The 18306-nt window shown below is 37.0% G+C and overlaps 1 protein-coding gene across 1 annotated transcript in view; it reads left to right on the forward strand.

Moving 5' to 3' along the window:
• The first annotated feature begins 9765 nt into the window (after nucleotides 1-9765).
• LOC110583170 (nesprin-1) overlaps nucleotides 9766-18306 on the forward strand; it is an 86145-nt gene continuing 77604 nt past the window's right edge. The window contains exons 1-6 of the mRNA XM_044917406.1: nucleotides 9766-9787; nucleotides 10189-10393; nucleotides 12405-12587; nucleotides 13170-13316; nucleotides 15684-15838; nucleotides 16250-16397. Coding sequence (XP_044773341.1) covers nucleotides 9783-9787; nucleotides 10189-10393; nucleotides 12405-12587; nucleotides 13170-13316; nucleotides 15684-15838; nucleotides 16250-16397 — 843 coding nt within the window. The 5' untranslated portion in view covers nucleotides 9766-9782. The remainder of the gene's footprint in view (nucleotides 9788-10188; nucleotides 10394-12404; nucleotides 12588-13169; nucleotides 13317-15683; nucleotides 15839-16249; nucleotides 16398-18306) is intronic.

Raw genomic sequence — 18306 nt, forward strand, 5'->3', positions numbered from 1 at the left:
CTCTAGGAAACAAACTGAGGGTTGCTGAAGGGGAGGTGGGTGGGGAATGGGGTAACTGGGTGATGGGCATTAAGGAGGGCACATGATATGATGAGCACTGGGTGTTATACACAACTGATGAATTATTGAACACTACATCTGAAACTAAAAAAATATATATAATTCTAAAGAAAAAATGCTATAATTTATAAATATAGTGAGATTATATAATTTATCCGATTCTACATCCTCTACCTTAGATATATACCTATATTTCTGTTCAACATATTAATAAATTCAAAATTTTAAAATTCTTATAAATTCAAATTCAATATTTTTATAAATTCAAAATTTATAAATTCAGGATGGTCATATATATATTCCACTTCTGATAATAATGCATTATATAAATATGCACAGATTGTGCCATTTGGACTAAATCATAGAAATGATAAAATTAATCTTAAGCCTACTTGAGGCTTTCCAATTCCTGATAAAATATAAGATATTTATATGCATAACCTTGTTTTCTTATTTTCTCCCTTCACTTTTCAGGGTTTTAAGATAGATATTAACTGTAAACAGTTGACAGTTGATTTTGTGAATCAGTCTGTGCTACAAATCAGTAGTCAGGATGTGGAAAGTAAACGCAGTGATAAGACTGATTTTGCTGAGCAACTTGGAGCCATGAATAAAAGTTGGCAAATCCTGCAGGGTCTAGTGACTGAGAAGGTAAGCCAAGTGGCCTCTGCTGTCCATATTTACACGAAAATGCCAAGAACAGGCACACTCTATAAAGAAAACTCATTTCACAAGTAATATAGCTACACACAGCACGCAAATGTTTCTGCAGGGGACACCACTGAATTCCATTGCTCTAAACATTCTTTATTCTTGTTCATTATTTTCTCTTATACATCCTCTACTTTTCACCTATTATGTGTTGTTTTACTTTTTTAAAAGATGCCTCTTAACTTCTTTCGCCTTTCTTTTAAGTTGACTTCTTTACTTTCTTATCAATACTAGCCACTGATTCACACTTGGTAAGATTCATTTTTTAATCATATATATAATAAACTGTATTTGAAGAATTCTTAATTTAGAGGGAATAGTGGCTTGAGTAATTGGAGGAAATAGGGTCTTGAGTTTAAAATAAAATTGCACATTTCATTTCATTATGTTTTTTCAGATCCAGCTGTTGGAAGGCTTATTGGAATCTTGGTCAGAATATGAAAATAATGTACAAAGTCTGAAAACTTGGTATGAAACCCAGGAAAACAGACTAAAGCAACAACATCGCATTGGAGATCAGGCTTCAGTTCAGAACGCAATGAAAGACTGTCAGGTAACTTGTCCAGGTGGCTGGCAGGCATATGTCATAGTTTCGTGGCATAATTCTCAGGCCCTGGGAGTTGAGAGTTAAATACCGAAAACAGTTTTGTTCGGTAATGAATTTCTCAGATTATGTGAGCTTACAGAGATTTTTTTTTAACTATTATGTTCTTTCACCTATTTAAAATAATTTGAAATTATGAGAATTTTGAGACATACTTGTAAGTAGAGAGAATGCTGCTAACCCCTTTATACGGATCATCAGATTTAATAATTATTAAGATTTTGACGTATTTGCCTGAATTATTTCTTTTCTTAAATATTTTCTAGTGAACCCCAGACATCATGTCATTTTATTCCTGCCCACTACAATACACATCTCTAAGAAATTGACATTTTCTTATATAACCATAACATCATTATCACCACAAAAATTTTAACAATAATCCCTTAATATTATTCCATGCTAAACTCATAATACTGTTTCCTCAATTTTCTTTAAAATGTCTTTTTTTTTTTCAGTTAATCTGTTCACATAAGGGTACAACAATGTCCACATGCTACATTTGTTATCAGATCTCTTAAGCTTCTTTAATATTTTTTTTAATACAATTAACTTGTCACAGAACCTGTAGATTGGCCCCCAGGTTCAGGATTAGCCTGTGGACTTCCTTTAAGATGTGACTGACCTTGCTCTTCTCTCCTCTGTATCTCCTGCAAAGGGAAATTAGCACTAGAGACTTGATTGATTTCTGTTTTCAGCTCTAAGGAGCAGAGTGCTTCCCACGTCCCACGGGAAGCATTCAACAGCATCTGCTTGTTCTACTGTTAGTGATAAGAATCTCTGGTTCAAGTGGAGTGAGCACACTCTCCATGTCTTCCAGTGACTTCAGAACACTTAACATTTGCTCAGGTGTTCTTGTTCATACAAAAGAAATGTGAGTTATTACAGGTAGTGCTGTAATAAAATTTTAAAATAATTCAGTAATTTTTAATGTACAGATTAGCTGTGATGGTTCTCTGTAGTGTTTCCAAAGACCAGTTGAAGACTCAACTGTGAAATAGTTCTACAGAAACACTCCCTTCCCCAAATCTTGCTTTCATATTGTAGACACAATATGAAAAACAAAGGCCTTTCATAATGATCTTCCTTCCAACTAGCATTTTTTTCTGGGGACACATATAAAGAGAAATATATTTAAGCTCTCAGTTAAAGCTTTTCCATTCAGAAAAGGAAGAGCAGATGCCCTTGTGCTGGGCTGACAAGCTAATGGATTGTAATTTCCAGAGTGCATAGAAGTGGCAAAGAAAACCATCATATAGAGAGATACTTTGAAATTAAAAAAAAATGCTTCACATCAGAAGATGGGTGTATAAAAGACTAAAGACCAAAATTATGCATCAACTAGTCTCACTGCATTTCCAGTTTTCCAGGGGCCAGTAGTATTTCTAATTTTGGCCGTCAATTTTGTATATCAAAGTGTGCAAAAAAAATCCAGAATTTCACAATTTTACTTTGAAGGATGAGAAGTCAGACCTCTTAAACTCTTAAATTAAAATGTTTCCATTAAAGTTAAAAGATCATTTAAGTGTTAGGGTTAGTAAGATTAGTGCTTCTTTGTGATGTCCTTGTGATAAACTTTACTATTAAAACTGAAATAATACATTAACTTTTCCTTTTTTCTACTTTCTCTCCTATTTTTTATCACTATTTTTTTCTTCCCTTTCATGTACATTTTTTCTGCCATTTTCCATTTTGTTTCTTTTCATGACCATGTCTTCTATTTAACAGAGATTTACTATCAGAAAATGTAGTGGAAGGTTGGCCAAGTTTTACTCTCTTCCAGACCCAAATTTTAGTCTTGCAGAAGGTCACACCAGGCAGTGTCAGGAGGAAAAGCCTGAAATGTGGTTTAAAGAACTTCACACACAGTCCCAACTAGTGATTTCAAATGTAGTCATTTTTTTTTAACAAAGAACAGAATGAAAGTAACCCACACAGTTATTTTGGGGCATCACATAAAAAATCACAACAGCTTAATGGCAGGTTCTGTTTGGCAGTAACACAAACCTTGATAAAAATTTATTGTCATTTTTGAGAAATTGTTCCTCTGGACCAAAGTGTGAAATTCAAGCCAGCAGACTTAAATCGGTGACTGGATTTAAGCTTTATTTTGTTTAAAACATCTTGAATATTTTCCCACACTTTCAGAGGTGATTTATTAATTTAAACCAACATAAAAAATAATATTTATGAATTAATTCAAGTTAAGAATGATTTATTGTAGCAAAAAAAATGTTAGGTTTGGCTTTTTCCTTCATTGATCAGTAACAGAATCATCTTTTAATTATTATTGAAAGGAAAGGAAAACACACTTTCATTTTGTACAAAATACATAATTCAGTCTTGTTTCCTTCCTGGGTTTTGCTCTTATGCCAACATAAGCATGCAGGCCATTTTAGAGATGTGTTTTTAAGCAGTGGATCATTCATTTAATATTGTTCCTTAAAAAAGTTAACATCTGTGAATAAATAGGATAAATTTAATTCCAATGGCTGGATTTTAGAATCATATTAAAGGCATATGGGAAGGATTGTTTATGGTTGCCCTTTTAAAGAAGTAGAGAGAGAAACCCTTAAATAGTAAAATTAATGATGTTTTCCATACTGTATAAAGGACCTATAACCCTAGTAATCACTATATTCATTCTCTGGTTAATTATCAAAGCTGTCAAAATATTGACAGAATTATGAAATGGAAATGAAAGCACAATATTAAAAACAAAAATGATTTCCTCAGGCTACTAAGTGTATGAATTTCTAATTAATACATCAAGAAGAAAATAGCTTCATGATAATTGAGAGAAAAATAAATCAGTACTGACTCATGGCTGATTACTAAATAACTGAATAGACTAATACTATCCTACATTTGCCAGGTTTTTAACAGCTTAAAAGACATTTCATATATATTATTTTGGAATTTCCTTCACTTTAACCTCCAAGGCCTACATATCTACATCTCTAGTTCTGGAGATATACTTCTGAATATAAGCCTGTACCCATGCCTTAATATATGGCTTCTCACATCACCTGAACCTGGGATTTATGTCCTCTCCACAAGTCACATCTGGAGACTCGCCTCCCAACACTGTGCTGGGAGTCAGTAGGCTCAGAAGGCTTGGGCTCTAATCCCATCTCCCAGCCTCACCAGCTCTGTGATCCAAGACAGGTTGTATGACTTGATCCCCCACTTATCCATAAAATGTTGATAGCAGTCTCAGCCTGCCATACTGAGCTTTCTAAAGTTTTCAATGGCATTAAAATATAAACTAGGATTATAATGTATGGTTAAGAATGATCTCCAGAATGTTGCGTCATTGTGTTTTCTTTTTTGAAGATTTCATACTGACCGTTATAAATGCATATCCCAAAGAAAATAAGGATTTGATTCATGGGAAAAAAAAAAGCCTATAACCTTTCAGAATCACATAGAATCAGGGAGAAAGGCTAAAGGAGATTCTGATTTCTGTCTGAAGAAACAGACCCAGTAGAAGTTTCTAACTTAAAGTGGCATAGCTTAATAGTAGCAGAAATGTACCTAAACTCAGATACCGAGAATACCATCCTATTGCATTTCATCCTATGGCCTAGGACTATGTAACTTTTCCAACATAAGTATATAAATCATGTTACCATTTCCCACATATATTCCTTTTCTTCTAACTTCTTGAAAAAAATTACATGTTGCCATGTCTTTAACTTTTAGGTAATCAAATTTTACTTAAACTTGGGGAATATGAGGCTGTAATGGCTCAGTGACCACAGACTTCCATAATGGAACAATTTAAAATGACTGCTTTTAATCTTTTAGGATCTAGAAGATTTGATTAGAGCAAAAGAAAAAGAGGTAGAGAAAATTGAGCAGAATGGACTTGCTTTGATTCAGAACAAGAACGAAGAAGTCTCTGGTGTTGTCATGAGCACACTGCGGGAGCTCAACCAAACCTGGGCAAATTTAGACCACATGGTAAGATTGCTTGTGGAGACCTGACTCCAAACATGTCATAGCATTTTGGTTTTCCTAAAATAACTGAGTAAATAGTTACAGAATCTCTACGTTATCTCTTTGTATTAAGTCTACTTTGTTAACCTCTTTATTTTATTTTATTTAAGATTTTTATTTATTTGTGTGTGTGAGAGAGAGAGAGCACATGCGTGCACAGGGAGAGAAGCAAATGGGAAGCAGACTCCCCACTGAGTGTGGAGCCCAACACAGGTCTCCATCTCCCAACCTGGAAGATCATGACCTGAGCCAAAACCGAGTCAGATGCTTAACCAACTGAGCCACCGAGGCGCACCTATTAATCTCTTTTTTAATAAAATCTAGCTTTGGATATTTCCTATAATAAACGTTATTATGAACATTACTCTTTTAATAATCCCATCCATTCCCATGTCCGTAAATACTATCTAGGTACAGACAATTCTCAAATGTATATCCCTAGCCTGGATTTCTCTCCTAAACTGTAGACACAGACAGAGACAGAGAGAGAAATCCAATTTATAGACATCTCCTCTTGCATGACCAGTAGACATCTCAAACTTCCATGCCCAAACCAACCCCTGTTCTTCCCCCACGAACCCACACTTTCTGCCATCTGAGTTAATGACTGCTCTGCCCGGTTGCATAGGTAGAAGATGTGGAGTCCTTTCTTTTATCCCCCATGTCTGGTCCATCAGCAATCATGTCAGCCTTCTTTTCAGCACAAATCTAGCATGCAACCCTTCCCCCCATCTCCCTAGCCTACACCTAGGTCTAAGTCAATATCATTGCTGGCCTTGATTATTTCAGTGGCCTCCATACTAGACAGGTCCTGTTAAATGGAAGCCAGATCACACCAGTCATCTGCACAAAACCTCCCAATAGCTTCTTGTCAAATTCAAAATGAGGCCAAAACCTGGTGAGGGCCCCAAGACCCCCAGGACCTGGCCTCCCATGGTCTCTCTGACCTGTCTTCTGCTGCTGTCCCACAGGTTCATTTTGCTTCTGGTCTCTCCTTACTCTTGAACTCCACTGGCATGTTCCACACTCAGGGGCTTCGCATTGGCTCCTCCCTCCACCTGGAACACCCTCCTGGACGTATCCGCATGGGTTATTCCCTTTCCCCAAACTCGTTGTTCAAGTGCACCATCTCAGTGAGGGCTTTCCTGTTCACTTTGTTTTAAATGATAGCTTCCACCTCCCTACCCCCCATTCCCTGAATCTCTCCTCTGCTTTGCTTTTATCAAGATTATTTATCAACTTCTAGCAGAGGATACAGCCTACTTGTTTGTTTAAATTTCTCTCACTAAAATGTAAGGTCTATGAAGACATTTGATAAATCTGTGCCTAATGGAGTGCTGAATTCTCCAATAATAAATATGTGTAACAACAAATACTGCCCTGCACACACCTGTGCGAGTAGTTATCATCCACACTTTGCAGAGGTGGGAGCTAAAGCACAAACAGGTTAAGTGACTGGGACCCATGGTGTATAACAAACAGCTTCTTACAGTCTATGTACCTCTCCTGGCAGCCTTCTAGTCTGTCCCTACCTTATCTTTAACCCAGTTTTAAATGTCTTTTATTTAATTTTATGTGTTTTTATAAAATCATCACAAATCTTGGAAATAATTTACTATATAATTAAATTAAGTGGTTCATTCACAGAAACACCTTCTCATGAAAAGCAAGCAAAAATTATACAAGGAAGAAATAGGCTATTTATTGTTTTAAATGCATTAACTCCTTTAATCCTTATAACAACCTTATGAGGTGGTTATAATTATTATCCCCATCTTATAGATAAAAAAAAAAAAACTGAGGCACAAAGAGGTTATGAAAATCACCTGAGATCATACTCATGGAACACTACATCAAAAACTAATGATGTATGGTGATTAACATAATAAAATAAAATAAACATTTTTTTAAAAGTTGCGTTGCATAATGTAACTATATCCTTTCTTCTAAATTATTTATCAAACCTTACATTAACCATATTAGAGGGGAGGTAGGTGGAGGGATGGGTTAAATGGGTGATAGGTATTTAAGGAGGGCACTTGTAATGGGCACTGGGTGTTTGTATGTAAGTAATGAATCACTAAATACTACATCTAAAACTAATATTACACTATGTTAACTAGCTGGAATTTAAATAAAAATCTGAAAATTATGAAAAAAAAACACATACATTTCAATGTTGCTATGTCTTTCTTTTCAAATCTTTTATTTCTAGTTTATTTATAATGCCTGAAACCCTGATGAAGTTCTTAAATCTTAATGTTGTTTCCATCAATTCAATATGTATTCAATCATTTTAAATATTTAACATTTTAAATATTATGCAGTTATAAGAAGCATCTGTCTCTTTCAAAGGTTGGGCAATTAAAGATACTGTTGAAGTCCGTGTTTGACCAGTGGAACAATCACAAGGTGGCCTTTGATGAGATAAACAGCTACCTTATGGAGGCCAGATACTCTCTGTCCCGCTTCCGTCTGCTGACTGGCTCTTTAGAAGCTGTACAAGTTCAGGTAGACAATCTTCAGGTAAGGGATGCATATAACCCATCTTTAATATTTTAATTTGAGAAAATAAAAAAAAGCAAACATGAACAGCATCCTGGAATATTGCTGTATATTGTTTGCATTTAATTATTTTTAAATATTTGAAATCAATCCTACCTGCTTTATTTGTAACTTAAACTTGCCTGTGGATACCAAATGTCTGGATTAGTTGGTATATAACTTACTGATTTTAAAAATTCTATTATATAAATACCCATATGAATGCATTTTATAAAATGATTTTACATCCAAACCGACCTCCTTGATCCATTGTTGCTGCCTTTATGTCTTCCCTTTCTCTCTTTATTCTGCTTCTCCAAACATATTCTCAGGGAGTAAAAAGAAAACAAAGAGAAAGATAGACAAAATGGTAAACTTGTAAACTATCAAGTTGTTTTCTTTTCGTTCAGCATAGTATCAGTAGTCTGTCCGATGCATACACATAAGCCTCTTTTTCTAGCGCTTACTGCTTGGTGTCCTGAGTGCCCGTCATCACTGTAGTCATGTAGGATGACCTCACTGCTGTTTGAATCCGCAGAGCACCGTCTCCTACCTCAGGCCCCCACCTTCAAGTCAGCTGCTGCCCTCACTCCCCTGCGCATCACGCACCAATTGGCACTCTTACCTGTGGCCGCTGTTTCTCCCTGGCTGACTCATGCAAACTGGGATACGAGATGGGCAGGATAGGCCCTCAAGGGATGGGATGCCAGCAAGAGCCCAGCATGTACCCTCCTGACACAAGTCCATTTCCCTGGCTTGGCAATGAAAGTTTATATGTTGCTGACTTCAGACACAGACTCTCTGATCAGGGAATGCCTTTTCTTGGGGGTGGGGTGGGGGGGGGAGGAAGGATAAAATGTATATATACATAATTTCTTTAAACTTTAAATAGTTGTTGCAGATACTGAGAATCATTAAAACTTGCTTTGAGAATAGGAAGTTTGAAAACAGATTTTATACCTTTGAGGCAATTAGAAGTACTTTTTAACTTAGCCCATTCTGTGTTTAACACCAGCACATGCTGTCTTAAGATATGAAAGGATTTTGATTTGATGGCAATCAGATATTGGTGTTAAACAGAACTGGGTTTTTGTAGCCTGCATCCCCTATAGAGTTGTACTAAGAACTGAGTCTAGCACTCCAGCAGTATTTGCAGGGAAGTGTCTTTCTTCAGGATCCTTCGCTTATCTTTGGTAGAAGACTGTGCCCTGTCTGTAGCCTGTCTAATAAGTATTCTTTGCAAGGAAGAACATCCAGAGATAGAACTTATAAGTGGTACTCAGAAAAGCCACGACTTCTTAAGGTCTGATCATCCGGAGTTTCTGTTAGAACAACTCTAGATATGTAATAAAACGGAGACCTGGGTTTTGACTTTGAATAGCGAAGAGAACCAGTGTGACAGATTGCACGCAAATCACTGCCGTAGCTTCCTACTAGGTGACGGACAAGGACAGTCACGTGAGCTTTCCCAGCAGAATTCCAGATGCCACTGGAAGAACGTCTAGTTGTTAGGAATCCCTTTTCACACCCATAAGAACAAAATTATAAAAGAAGAAATGATTACCTAAAGAAAATCTGCAAAGCATCAGAACAAAGTCATGGTTTACATATTTTTATGTACATATTTGTGGAAACAGCTATAAATTACTTTTAAACTTGATTATTAGAATTTACATCCCATCATGTCATCTGTGGTGCTGTTTTGTTTTGTTTTGTTTTAATTTGGGGGCAGAATCTTCAAGATGATCTGGAAAAACAGGAAAAGAACTTACAGAGGTTTGGCTCTGTCACCAACCAACTGTTAAAAGAGTGTCACCCACCTGTGACAGAAACTCTTACCAACACGTTAAAAGATGTCAATATGAGGTATGTTGCATGCTAATTTTACACTGTTACTCATTATTTATATCACAGCCTTATTACAAATAATAATGCAATTAAAACTTGCTGGCATTTTGAATTTGAGCTCTACAGGTTCTATTCTACTAATGTTTCAATTTTCACAAATGAATTTAAGGTAACTAAATGTAGTGAAGAGACTTAGAGATTAAAATTGCTATATACCCCAAAATTGACCTCATTTCTACTCTGTGCCCTTGAACTCCAAGTGGGGAATATTACCTGGTAAAATTAGGTCAAATAGAAATGAGGCATCTCTGAATTATTCCCATATTCACATGAAGCAGGATCCTGAAAACTAAAAGAGCAAATAACAGCATTTGCTAAGAGGTGTTAATCTGCCCATGAGTGTTTGCTATTGTTTCCAGATGGAATAACTTGTTGGAAGAGATTGCTGAGCAGCTGTACTCCAGCAAAGCCCTGCTTCAACTTTGGCAGAGATACAAGGACTACTCCAAACAGTGTGCTTCTACAGTGCAGCAGCAGGGGGATCGAACCAACGAGCTCCTGAAGGCAGCCACTAACAAGGACATTGCTGATGACGAAGTTGCTACATGGATTCAAGATTGCAGTGTATGTTTGGGAACGCTGGTGTTTTCCCACCGTGCCAGTCTTAGCCATCTCAAGTTTAGCAAGGCTAGTGCTGATATGTGTAAGCTTTTGGTAGGTCTCGGTATGTGGGACAGCTATCCAAAAACTGTTTTAAGTATCAAAGAGCCTGTTAGGTTTTCAGAACACAGTTGCACATGTATTAGATTTAAGAGGTCCCTCCCACTGTTTCTTTTTTATAAATGAGTTGTTTTCCCATTTTTTCCTAATGGAGTACCATCCTTGTGAAGATTTAGGTTGTTTTTACACATTTGTCACTATTAAGAAATAAGAGGGTATGGAGAATAATGTTTTATCTTTTAAAAATCCACCGTGAAAGGTATTATCTAGTTAGGTCCATTATTTCTTATGTAAGCATCAACATAATTATTTCTTCTAAGAATTTAATAGTAGAAAGAAGTCTTTCTCTCCTGATTTACTGGTATACCTCTTTTTTAATAGCTTTTTAATATTTCTTTTTTTCACTGAAGTTGCCAGTAACCTACTTTAGGTTTTCAGAAACAGTTCTCTTGTTTCACCCATTACATGCTTCTTACTATTTGTCCTTATTTGTCTTTATTTTAATGAACTTGTTTCAAAGATCTTCTTGTAAACTTTCCCAAATCAGTTTATTAGAATTAGGCAAGTTATAAAAAAGCACATAAATTTCAACCTATTCTAATGCCTTCACATGAATATTGAATAATCACTTTGGAGCTAAAGTTTAATACTTGGGATAAAGATAACATAATGCTTTTCTCTCCTCCTTCCACATAGTTTATCCTTACAGAATTTGTCATTTTTAATTTTCAATCCTCCTGAGTTAATACATACACACCTATTTTAGGGGGTAATGCTCCAAATTATTTCTCTGAATTTGTCTAAGGTCTATGTCAAGGTCAAAGCTGCCTTTTGTTTTTCTCCCTCTCCTAGGAGTCACTGTCTAGGTATAGCGGGCTCTGTTCTTTTTTTTTTTTTTTTTTTGAAAGACAGCAAAACCAAATTAGTTAAGTTTATTAAATGGTGAATTTATACATATGTCAAGATGAATATCTTGGCTGATCCCAACACAGAAGAATAAGTAACAAATTTTCACAGCTATCTCCCATTTTTGTATTATTGTAAACTTTTTAATCCTACATATAATGATTAAAATATCATACACTCTTCATTTATATTGGGATGAAACCTTTACTAAACATAATTAGGCCTTGAAAATGGAAGTGTAAACAGAAATGAAGAAAAGGAATAGAATTGCTAATTTTTGCTAGCAGGCTCTATGCTTTCCACCATCTCTGGTGGAGCACCAGCAACAAGTAGAAGAACCAGTCATTTATCATCTCTTAGTGGTAGATGGAAACCAGAAACAGGGAATTTCCATTGGCTTAATTTGGAGCATTTAAGAGTGTCCCACAAAATGTGAAGGGCAGAGAAGCCATGGAAAAGAATGGAGATACAGTCTGCTTCAGTCCCTGCTCACCAGGGCCATTGCTGGAGTTCTAGGCTCCACTGAGATAGGAGGATCTGCTGTAATCACTCTAATGCAACCATGTGAATGAAAGATGCTGTTGACAAACTCATCCCTTGTGTATAATATTAAGCAAGAAAAGGTAAAATGTAGCATTATGTTTTTGATTTGATATGAACTACATGAAAGGATAGGAAAAACCTGCCCAAATATTTCCGGTTATTGGCTCTGCTTGTAGATAATGTTTCTTCTTATGTATGTTTCTCTGCATTTCCCCCAATGTCCTACAATGAACCTATGTGGCTTTTATTATAAGAATAGTACATGTATCTCTAAAAATGTTAACACACATCCATTTTTGAAAATCAGATTTAATTCATGATTTTTCTGCAGGTGAAGGTTATTTAGCATAATAATTTGATAAGTAAGAATTGAGTGTTCCCAGATGTGTGGTCCTTTGCTGATTATCAGTTTAAGGAGTACACTTACCATGGTGTTTCATAATAGGCATATTTTCATCATCTATAGGATCTCCTCAAAGGACTGGGGACAGTGAAGGATTCCCTTTTTGTTCTCCATGAGCTGGGAGAGCAGCTCAAGCAACAAGTGGATGCTTCGGCAGCATCAGCCATTCAATCTGATCAGCTGTCTTTGAGTCAGCACCTATGTGCCCTAGAGCAGGCTCTCTGCAAGCAGCAGACTATGTTACAGGTATGTTACAGAGCTCATATTTGGTAGGTGTTATAAATTGGCTTTCTATAACATCTGAGCCTAAACACAGGAAAAGAAAATTTTTTCATCATTGAGACAACACCTCTTTCAAGACCAAGGAATTAAAAAGTAAATGAACTTGGAAGTTCCAATGAGGACAAGGGAAGGTGGGAGTCTTACACTATTCTTTGCAATGTGATTTTGCCCCTAAAGCAATGCTTCCTTCTGTGGTACTGAGTAAAATACATTCGACTAATAAGTACCAAATGGCTTTAGTATTGACATTCATGTTTATAGAACAAGTTTTTGCCAAGAATCAGAATCTTTTTCTGTTTGGTAGTATATTTTAAAAATGACTTTAATTGGTCAATTAATACATGGTATCTAGGAGTAATTCTAAGTTTTCAAAAAATTACATGAATAAAGAGAAGAAAGGTTAAATCATGTAGCCTTGTTTCTTTAGTTATGGCATCTTGAGGATGGCAATTTGACACAAGAATATGAAAAATAATTTCAATATCCAATTGCCCTTTCATTAGATATCTAAATACCTATTTTCTTTTGTGGGGGGAAAAAAAAAAGGCTGGAGTTCTTGACTATGAAACCTTTACCAAGACCTTGGAAGCGTTGGAAGCCTGGGTAGTAGAAGCTGAAGAAATATTACAAGGGCAGGACCCTAGCCACTCGTCTGACCTTTCAATCATCCAGGAAAGGATGGAAGAACTTAAGGTAAGTACATTCCAGTCCTAGGCCTAAATCTGGTAGCATTTGTCCTCAGAATCTTAAGGAATACTCACAACTCCTGACACAAGCCTGCTTTTTTTTTTGAGCTTCCAAAGAAACCCTTGCCAGCTCTGTTTTGCTGCAATGTGCACACACTGATTTCATACCCCGGATGGGAGCCGTCCAGGGGCAGTCCTAGGATTCCAGCTCGCTCCTTCTTCCCACCTCTTGTCCCTTCCCCTGCCCAGTGGGTCACCTCCTCCTTCGGAGCCCTTGAGCCTCCCGTCTCCCTCTCTACCCTCATCCACTCCTAGGCAAGCCGCCTATGTCTGACCCCAGCAACAGCCTCCATGGCCCTCTGTGCATCCACCCCAACCCCTCCAACCCACAGCTGCCAGAATGATCTTTTGCTTTTAAAGGGTTTTACTTATGGGGTGCCTGGCTCAGTCAGTTAAGCGGCTGCCTTCGGCTCAGGTCATGATCCTGGAGTCCTGGGATCAAGCCCTGCGTCGGGCTCCCTGCTCAGTGGGGAGTCTGCTTCTCCCTCTCCCTCTGCCTGCCTCTCTGCCTACTTGTGCTCTCTGTCTGTCAAATAAATAAATAAATAAATCTTTAAAAAAAAAAAAGGGTTTTACTTATTAACTATTTTAAACATTCAGTAAATAAAATGATAGCAATAGACATGCCAGTTTCATCATATTATTCCTGTGCTTCAGACCCTTCACAGGTTCCTCAGGGTGCTGTCAGGGTGAAGCCCAGTGTGGATTCTCATGCCCAGTGGACCTGGCTTCCATCTTCCTAAGGGTCTTGTCTTCACCACTGTTCATCTCAGTGTCCATCACAGTGCTTTCCTAGCATCTGTTCGTATAATGTCACCTCTTTCTGGAATTCATTTTTTGTCCCCACCAACTCCCTTGCTACCAAAAGGAATGAACTTTTGTTCATTTTATTCAGTGTCACTCTCTTTTTTTTTTTTTAATTTTTTATTTATTTGCGAGAGAGAGAATGAGAGACAGAGAGCATGAGAGGGAGGAGAGTCAGAGGGAGAAGCAGACTCCCCGCTGAGCAGGGAGCCCGATGCAGGACTCGATCCCGGGACTCCAGGATCATGACCCGAGCCGAAGGCAGTCGCTTAACCAACTGAGCCACCCAGGCGCCCTTCAGTGTCACTCTCTTAAGAAAGCTTCCCCTTTTGTTCATGGTCAGGCTGCCCATGGCACACTTTCATAGCATGCTATTTTTTTTTCTTCAGAATTTTTTACATACCATTTAATTACGTTCATGTGATTAGGTAACTGCTATTGTGGATTGGTACTGCTGGAATGGTATCTCACTGTCCGGAAGCCCCATGAGAAAGACCACTGCCTGTCAGTTTTGCTCACGGCTGGTATCTATCCATGAAAATTCTGCCATCCGCCAAGGCTGTTGTTATGCTTTTGACTTCAACAGTTGGAAAGATTTATTCTGTCTTTATGGTAATGAGCCTATTTCAGAGCATGCAGAGAGGAAACACACACAGCCAAAGGTGTCCTGCCATTTTTCTCTTCCTATAGCCAGTTTCCCAGATGGAGTTACAATACCCACAGGAAAACCAGAAGAGACAGCTTTGTCCTGTGTTTAAAGGGAAGGAGGAACTCTGAAAGCTTTGTCAGCTGAGTCTCACCACTTTGGGATTGGGGCCAAGGACCTAAAACTGAAGCTGCTAGGATAATATGTGGTGACATCAAAGCTCAAAAGGGATCACATTCATCTAGCAAGCACTCAATGGCCCTTGTTTACCCAGCTCTACCACTTACTAGCTGGGTGGCCATAAACAATTCACTTACCATTTCTGAGCCTCTTTTTTCTCTTCATAAAGTCGGAATAGTCATGGTACTTACCTTAGGGGATTGTTTTGCAAATAAAATGAGTTATTACCTGTAAAGCTCTTATACTACTATTTGGTTCATTATAAGTGCTCAAGAAACGTTAGCTATTACTATTACAATGGTTACCATTATAAATATTCTTACTGGTATTAGATAATAAAGGAGCAGATTAGCATAGACAAATGGAATATAAAGGGTAGGAAATAAGCCTTTTCAGTCATCAGCATAATTTTCATCCATCAGCAAGTAAGTAATTCACGGAAACTGCTAAACATTCAGTGGAAGCCAGTGAGGAGCTGTGGCAGTGGGAGTAACAGCAGGGGAATGGGTTAGGAGACACAGCTCTTCTTTATTTGCAGCTCTGGAGATGACAAGTCAGTGGCCTAGAAATGCAGGGGAGACCAAAGACCTACTTCTTCCTGAAATCAGAAGGTCCCTGTGCAGTTTGAAAGAACTCTGCCTTTTCTGACCATAGTGCTAACTGGCTTTTAAATCTTGCTTCCAGGGGCAGATGCTAAAATTCAGCAGCATGGCGCCTGACCTAGACCGTCTGAATGAGCTTGGATATAGGCTACCGCTGAATGATAAAGAAATCAAAAGGATGCAGAACCTGAACCGACACTGGTCTCTGATCTCCTCTCAGACCACAGAAAGATTCAGGTAGAGTAACCAAGAGATGTTTGGGTGATATAAGTGCATGGTTTGTGCATATTTATAAATTCCAAGTCTTTCCAGTGATACTCAAAAAATTTGAACTAGAAGTGGCGAACTCAGATTGTGAAATGGTTTCCCATGCTTGATGTACGAAATACTGTTTTAACAAAAAAGAAAAAAAAAACTCTTTTTCATAAGAATATATTAAAGGTACATACATAATTTTATCATTTTGAAAACCTACCATTTTAAACTTTTATTCTTTTTTTAAAAGTACTACCTAACATTGAAAGCTTTGTGGTGGTCAAATTAGAACTGGAGGGAGAAAATATTTATTTAATCTGGTTTTATATGCTGACAATATAAGAACTAACAAACAACAACATAATCATTATTCTTTTTCCTTTGTTTTGTCAGTAAGTTGCAGTCATTTTTGCTGCAACACCAGACTTTCTTGGAAAAATGTGAAACATGGATGGAATTCCTGGTTCAAACGGAACAAAAGTTAGCAGTCGAGATTTCAGGCAACTATCAGCATCTTTTGGAGCAGCAGAGAGCCCATGAGGTAAGTTATGCTGGTAGGTTTTTGGGTAGTAAAACAGTTTTCAGTCTTTGGAAAAGGCTGTACAATGCCATGTGGAGGAGTTCAGGCACTGTATCTTGGGCTGAGTCTGCTCACATGGAGGCATTGTTCTGCCTTCTTTCTTAAGCTTGAATGTGGTCCAGTTCTTTGCTTCCATAGTTGGTTTTAAAAATGTGGCAGGCTTCAATATCCTGCAATGTATACTGCCAGAACTGTGCTAAAAGTCTCCTTATGGAGGGTGTGGGGGGGGAATCAGGGGTGTGTGTGGAAGGCATGCAGAAAGTTAGACAATTTTCAAATTGAGTTACATACTACGTTAATATTGCCAAGGCTAGTTGCTTGAGAGATTATGCTTTGATCACAAGTCTTTGATAATGAAAATTGAGTGTTCTATAAAAAAATACCCATATTTTATACTTGGAAATCAAGTTATCAAATATCTCCAAGAGTACCTCTTGATCAAATGGCATTATAATTATTTCTTAAGAAACAGCAAAGAGAGAACTAGATACAAAAAGCAAATTATTTAATTTGCTGTTTGTCTCAATTTTGCTGTTCGTTGTTATAACCACATTGGCCCACATGTTTCTGAAATATACACAAATGGAGAAATAGGATTTACCTAAAAGCAGAGAAAAGCTTAAAGGAACGTAGAATGAAACTAATTTTAAAGCATTTTGCTTAAATTTTAAAAATGGAGGCTTTATGTATAAGGTATTTTTAAGTCCAGTTTTATCAAGGTGACTGAAGATGGAATTAAAGACAGTGAATCAAAACTACATTGAGATACCACTTTATACCTACTATGATGGCTATAGTGAAAAAGACAGCAAGTATTGATGAGGGTATATAGGAATTGAAATCCTCATACATTGCTGGTGGAAATGTAAAATGGTGAAGCTGCTTTGGAAAACAGCTGGGCAGTTCTCAAAATACTAAACAGAGTTACCATATGACCTGGTAGTTCCACTCTTAGCTTTATACACAAGAGAAATTAAAATATTTGTCCACAGAAACTTGTGCAAGAATATTGTTCATAGCAGTGTTATTTATAATAGCCCAAAATGGGAACAACCCTAAATATCCATCAGCTGATGAACGAATAAATAAAATTGGTGTATCTGTACAGTGGAATACTACTCAGCAGTAAAAAGGAATGTGGAGATGATGCATCCTGCACATGGATCAACGCTGGAAACATTATGCTAAGTGGAAAGAAACCAGTCACAAAAGACAGTACATTGCATGATTCCATTTACATGAAATGTCCAGAGTAGGCAAATCTGTAGAGACAGAAAATAGGTTAGTGGTTATCTGGTGCTCATGGATTGGGAAGAAATGGAGAGGGATTGCTGAGTGTGGAGTTCTTTTTGGTCTAAAATCGATTGTGGTGATGGTTGCACATGTCTATAACTATACTAAAAGTCAATAAATTATACACCCTATATAGGTGAATTGTAAGGTATCTGAATTATATCTCAATAAAACTGTTTAAAACGTAGCAGAAATAATTTGAAAAACTTTTTGTTGAATTTGTTTGTAATGAAATAATTTTATCAACCAAATTAGATTAAAAAACAGTAAGTTCGGATAAAAAAAGAAAAGAAAAATGTGGGGTTTCTTAAATCTTTTTCAACTTTCTGAAAGGTCTTAAGCTATTCTCTACCTGAAAATAAACAAGAATACAAATTATATGTTAACCAGTGTTATTAGGTGATTTTGAAAGAAGAGAAACATAATTCTACTTTTAGTCACTTAGTTTTTGTAAGCAAAAACTAAACGTTATCTTTAAGTATATCTTAATTGATTGTTGAAAAATACATTCTGGATATACTTCAGGATTTCACACATATCCTGATACGACTGGAAATATTTTTCAAAGCCTTGCTAA

This window comes from Neomonachus schauinslandi, chromosome 8, assembly GCF_002201575.2.
Source record: "Neomonachus schauinslandi chromosome 8, ASM220157v2, whole genome shotgun sequence".
Taxonomy (NCBI): domain Eukaryota; kingdom Metazoa; phylum Chordata; class Mammalia; order Carnivora; family Phocidae; genus Neomonachus; species Neomonachus schauinslandi.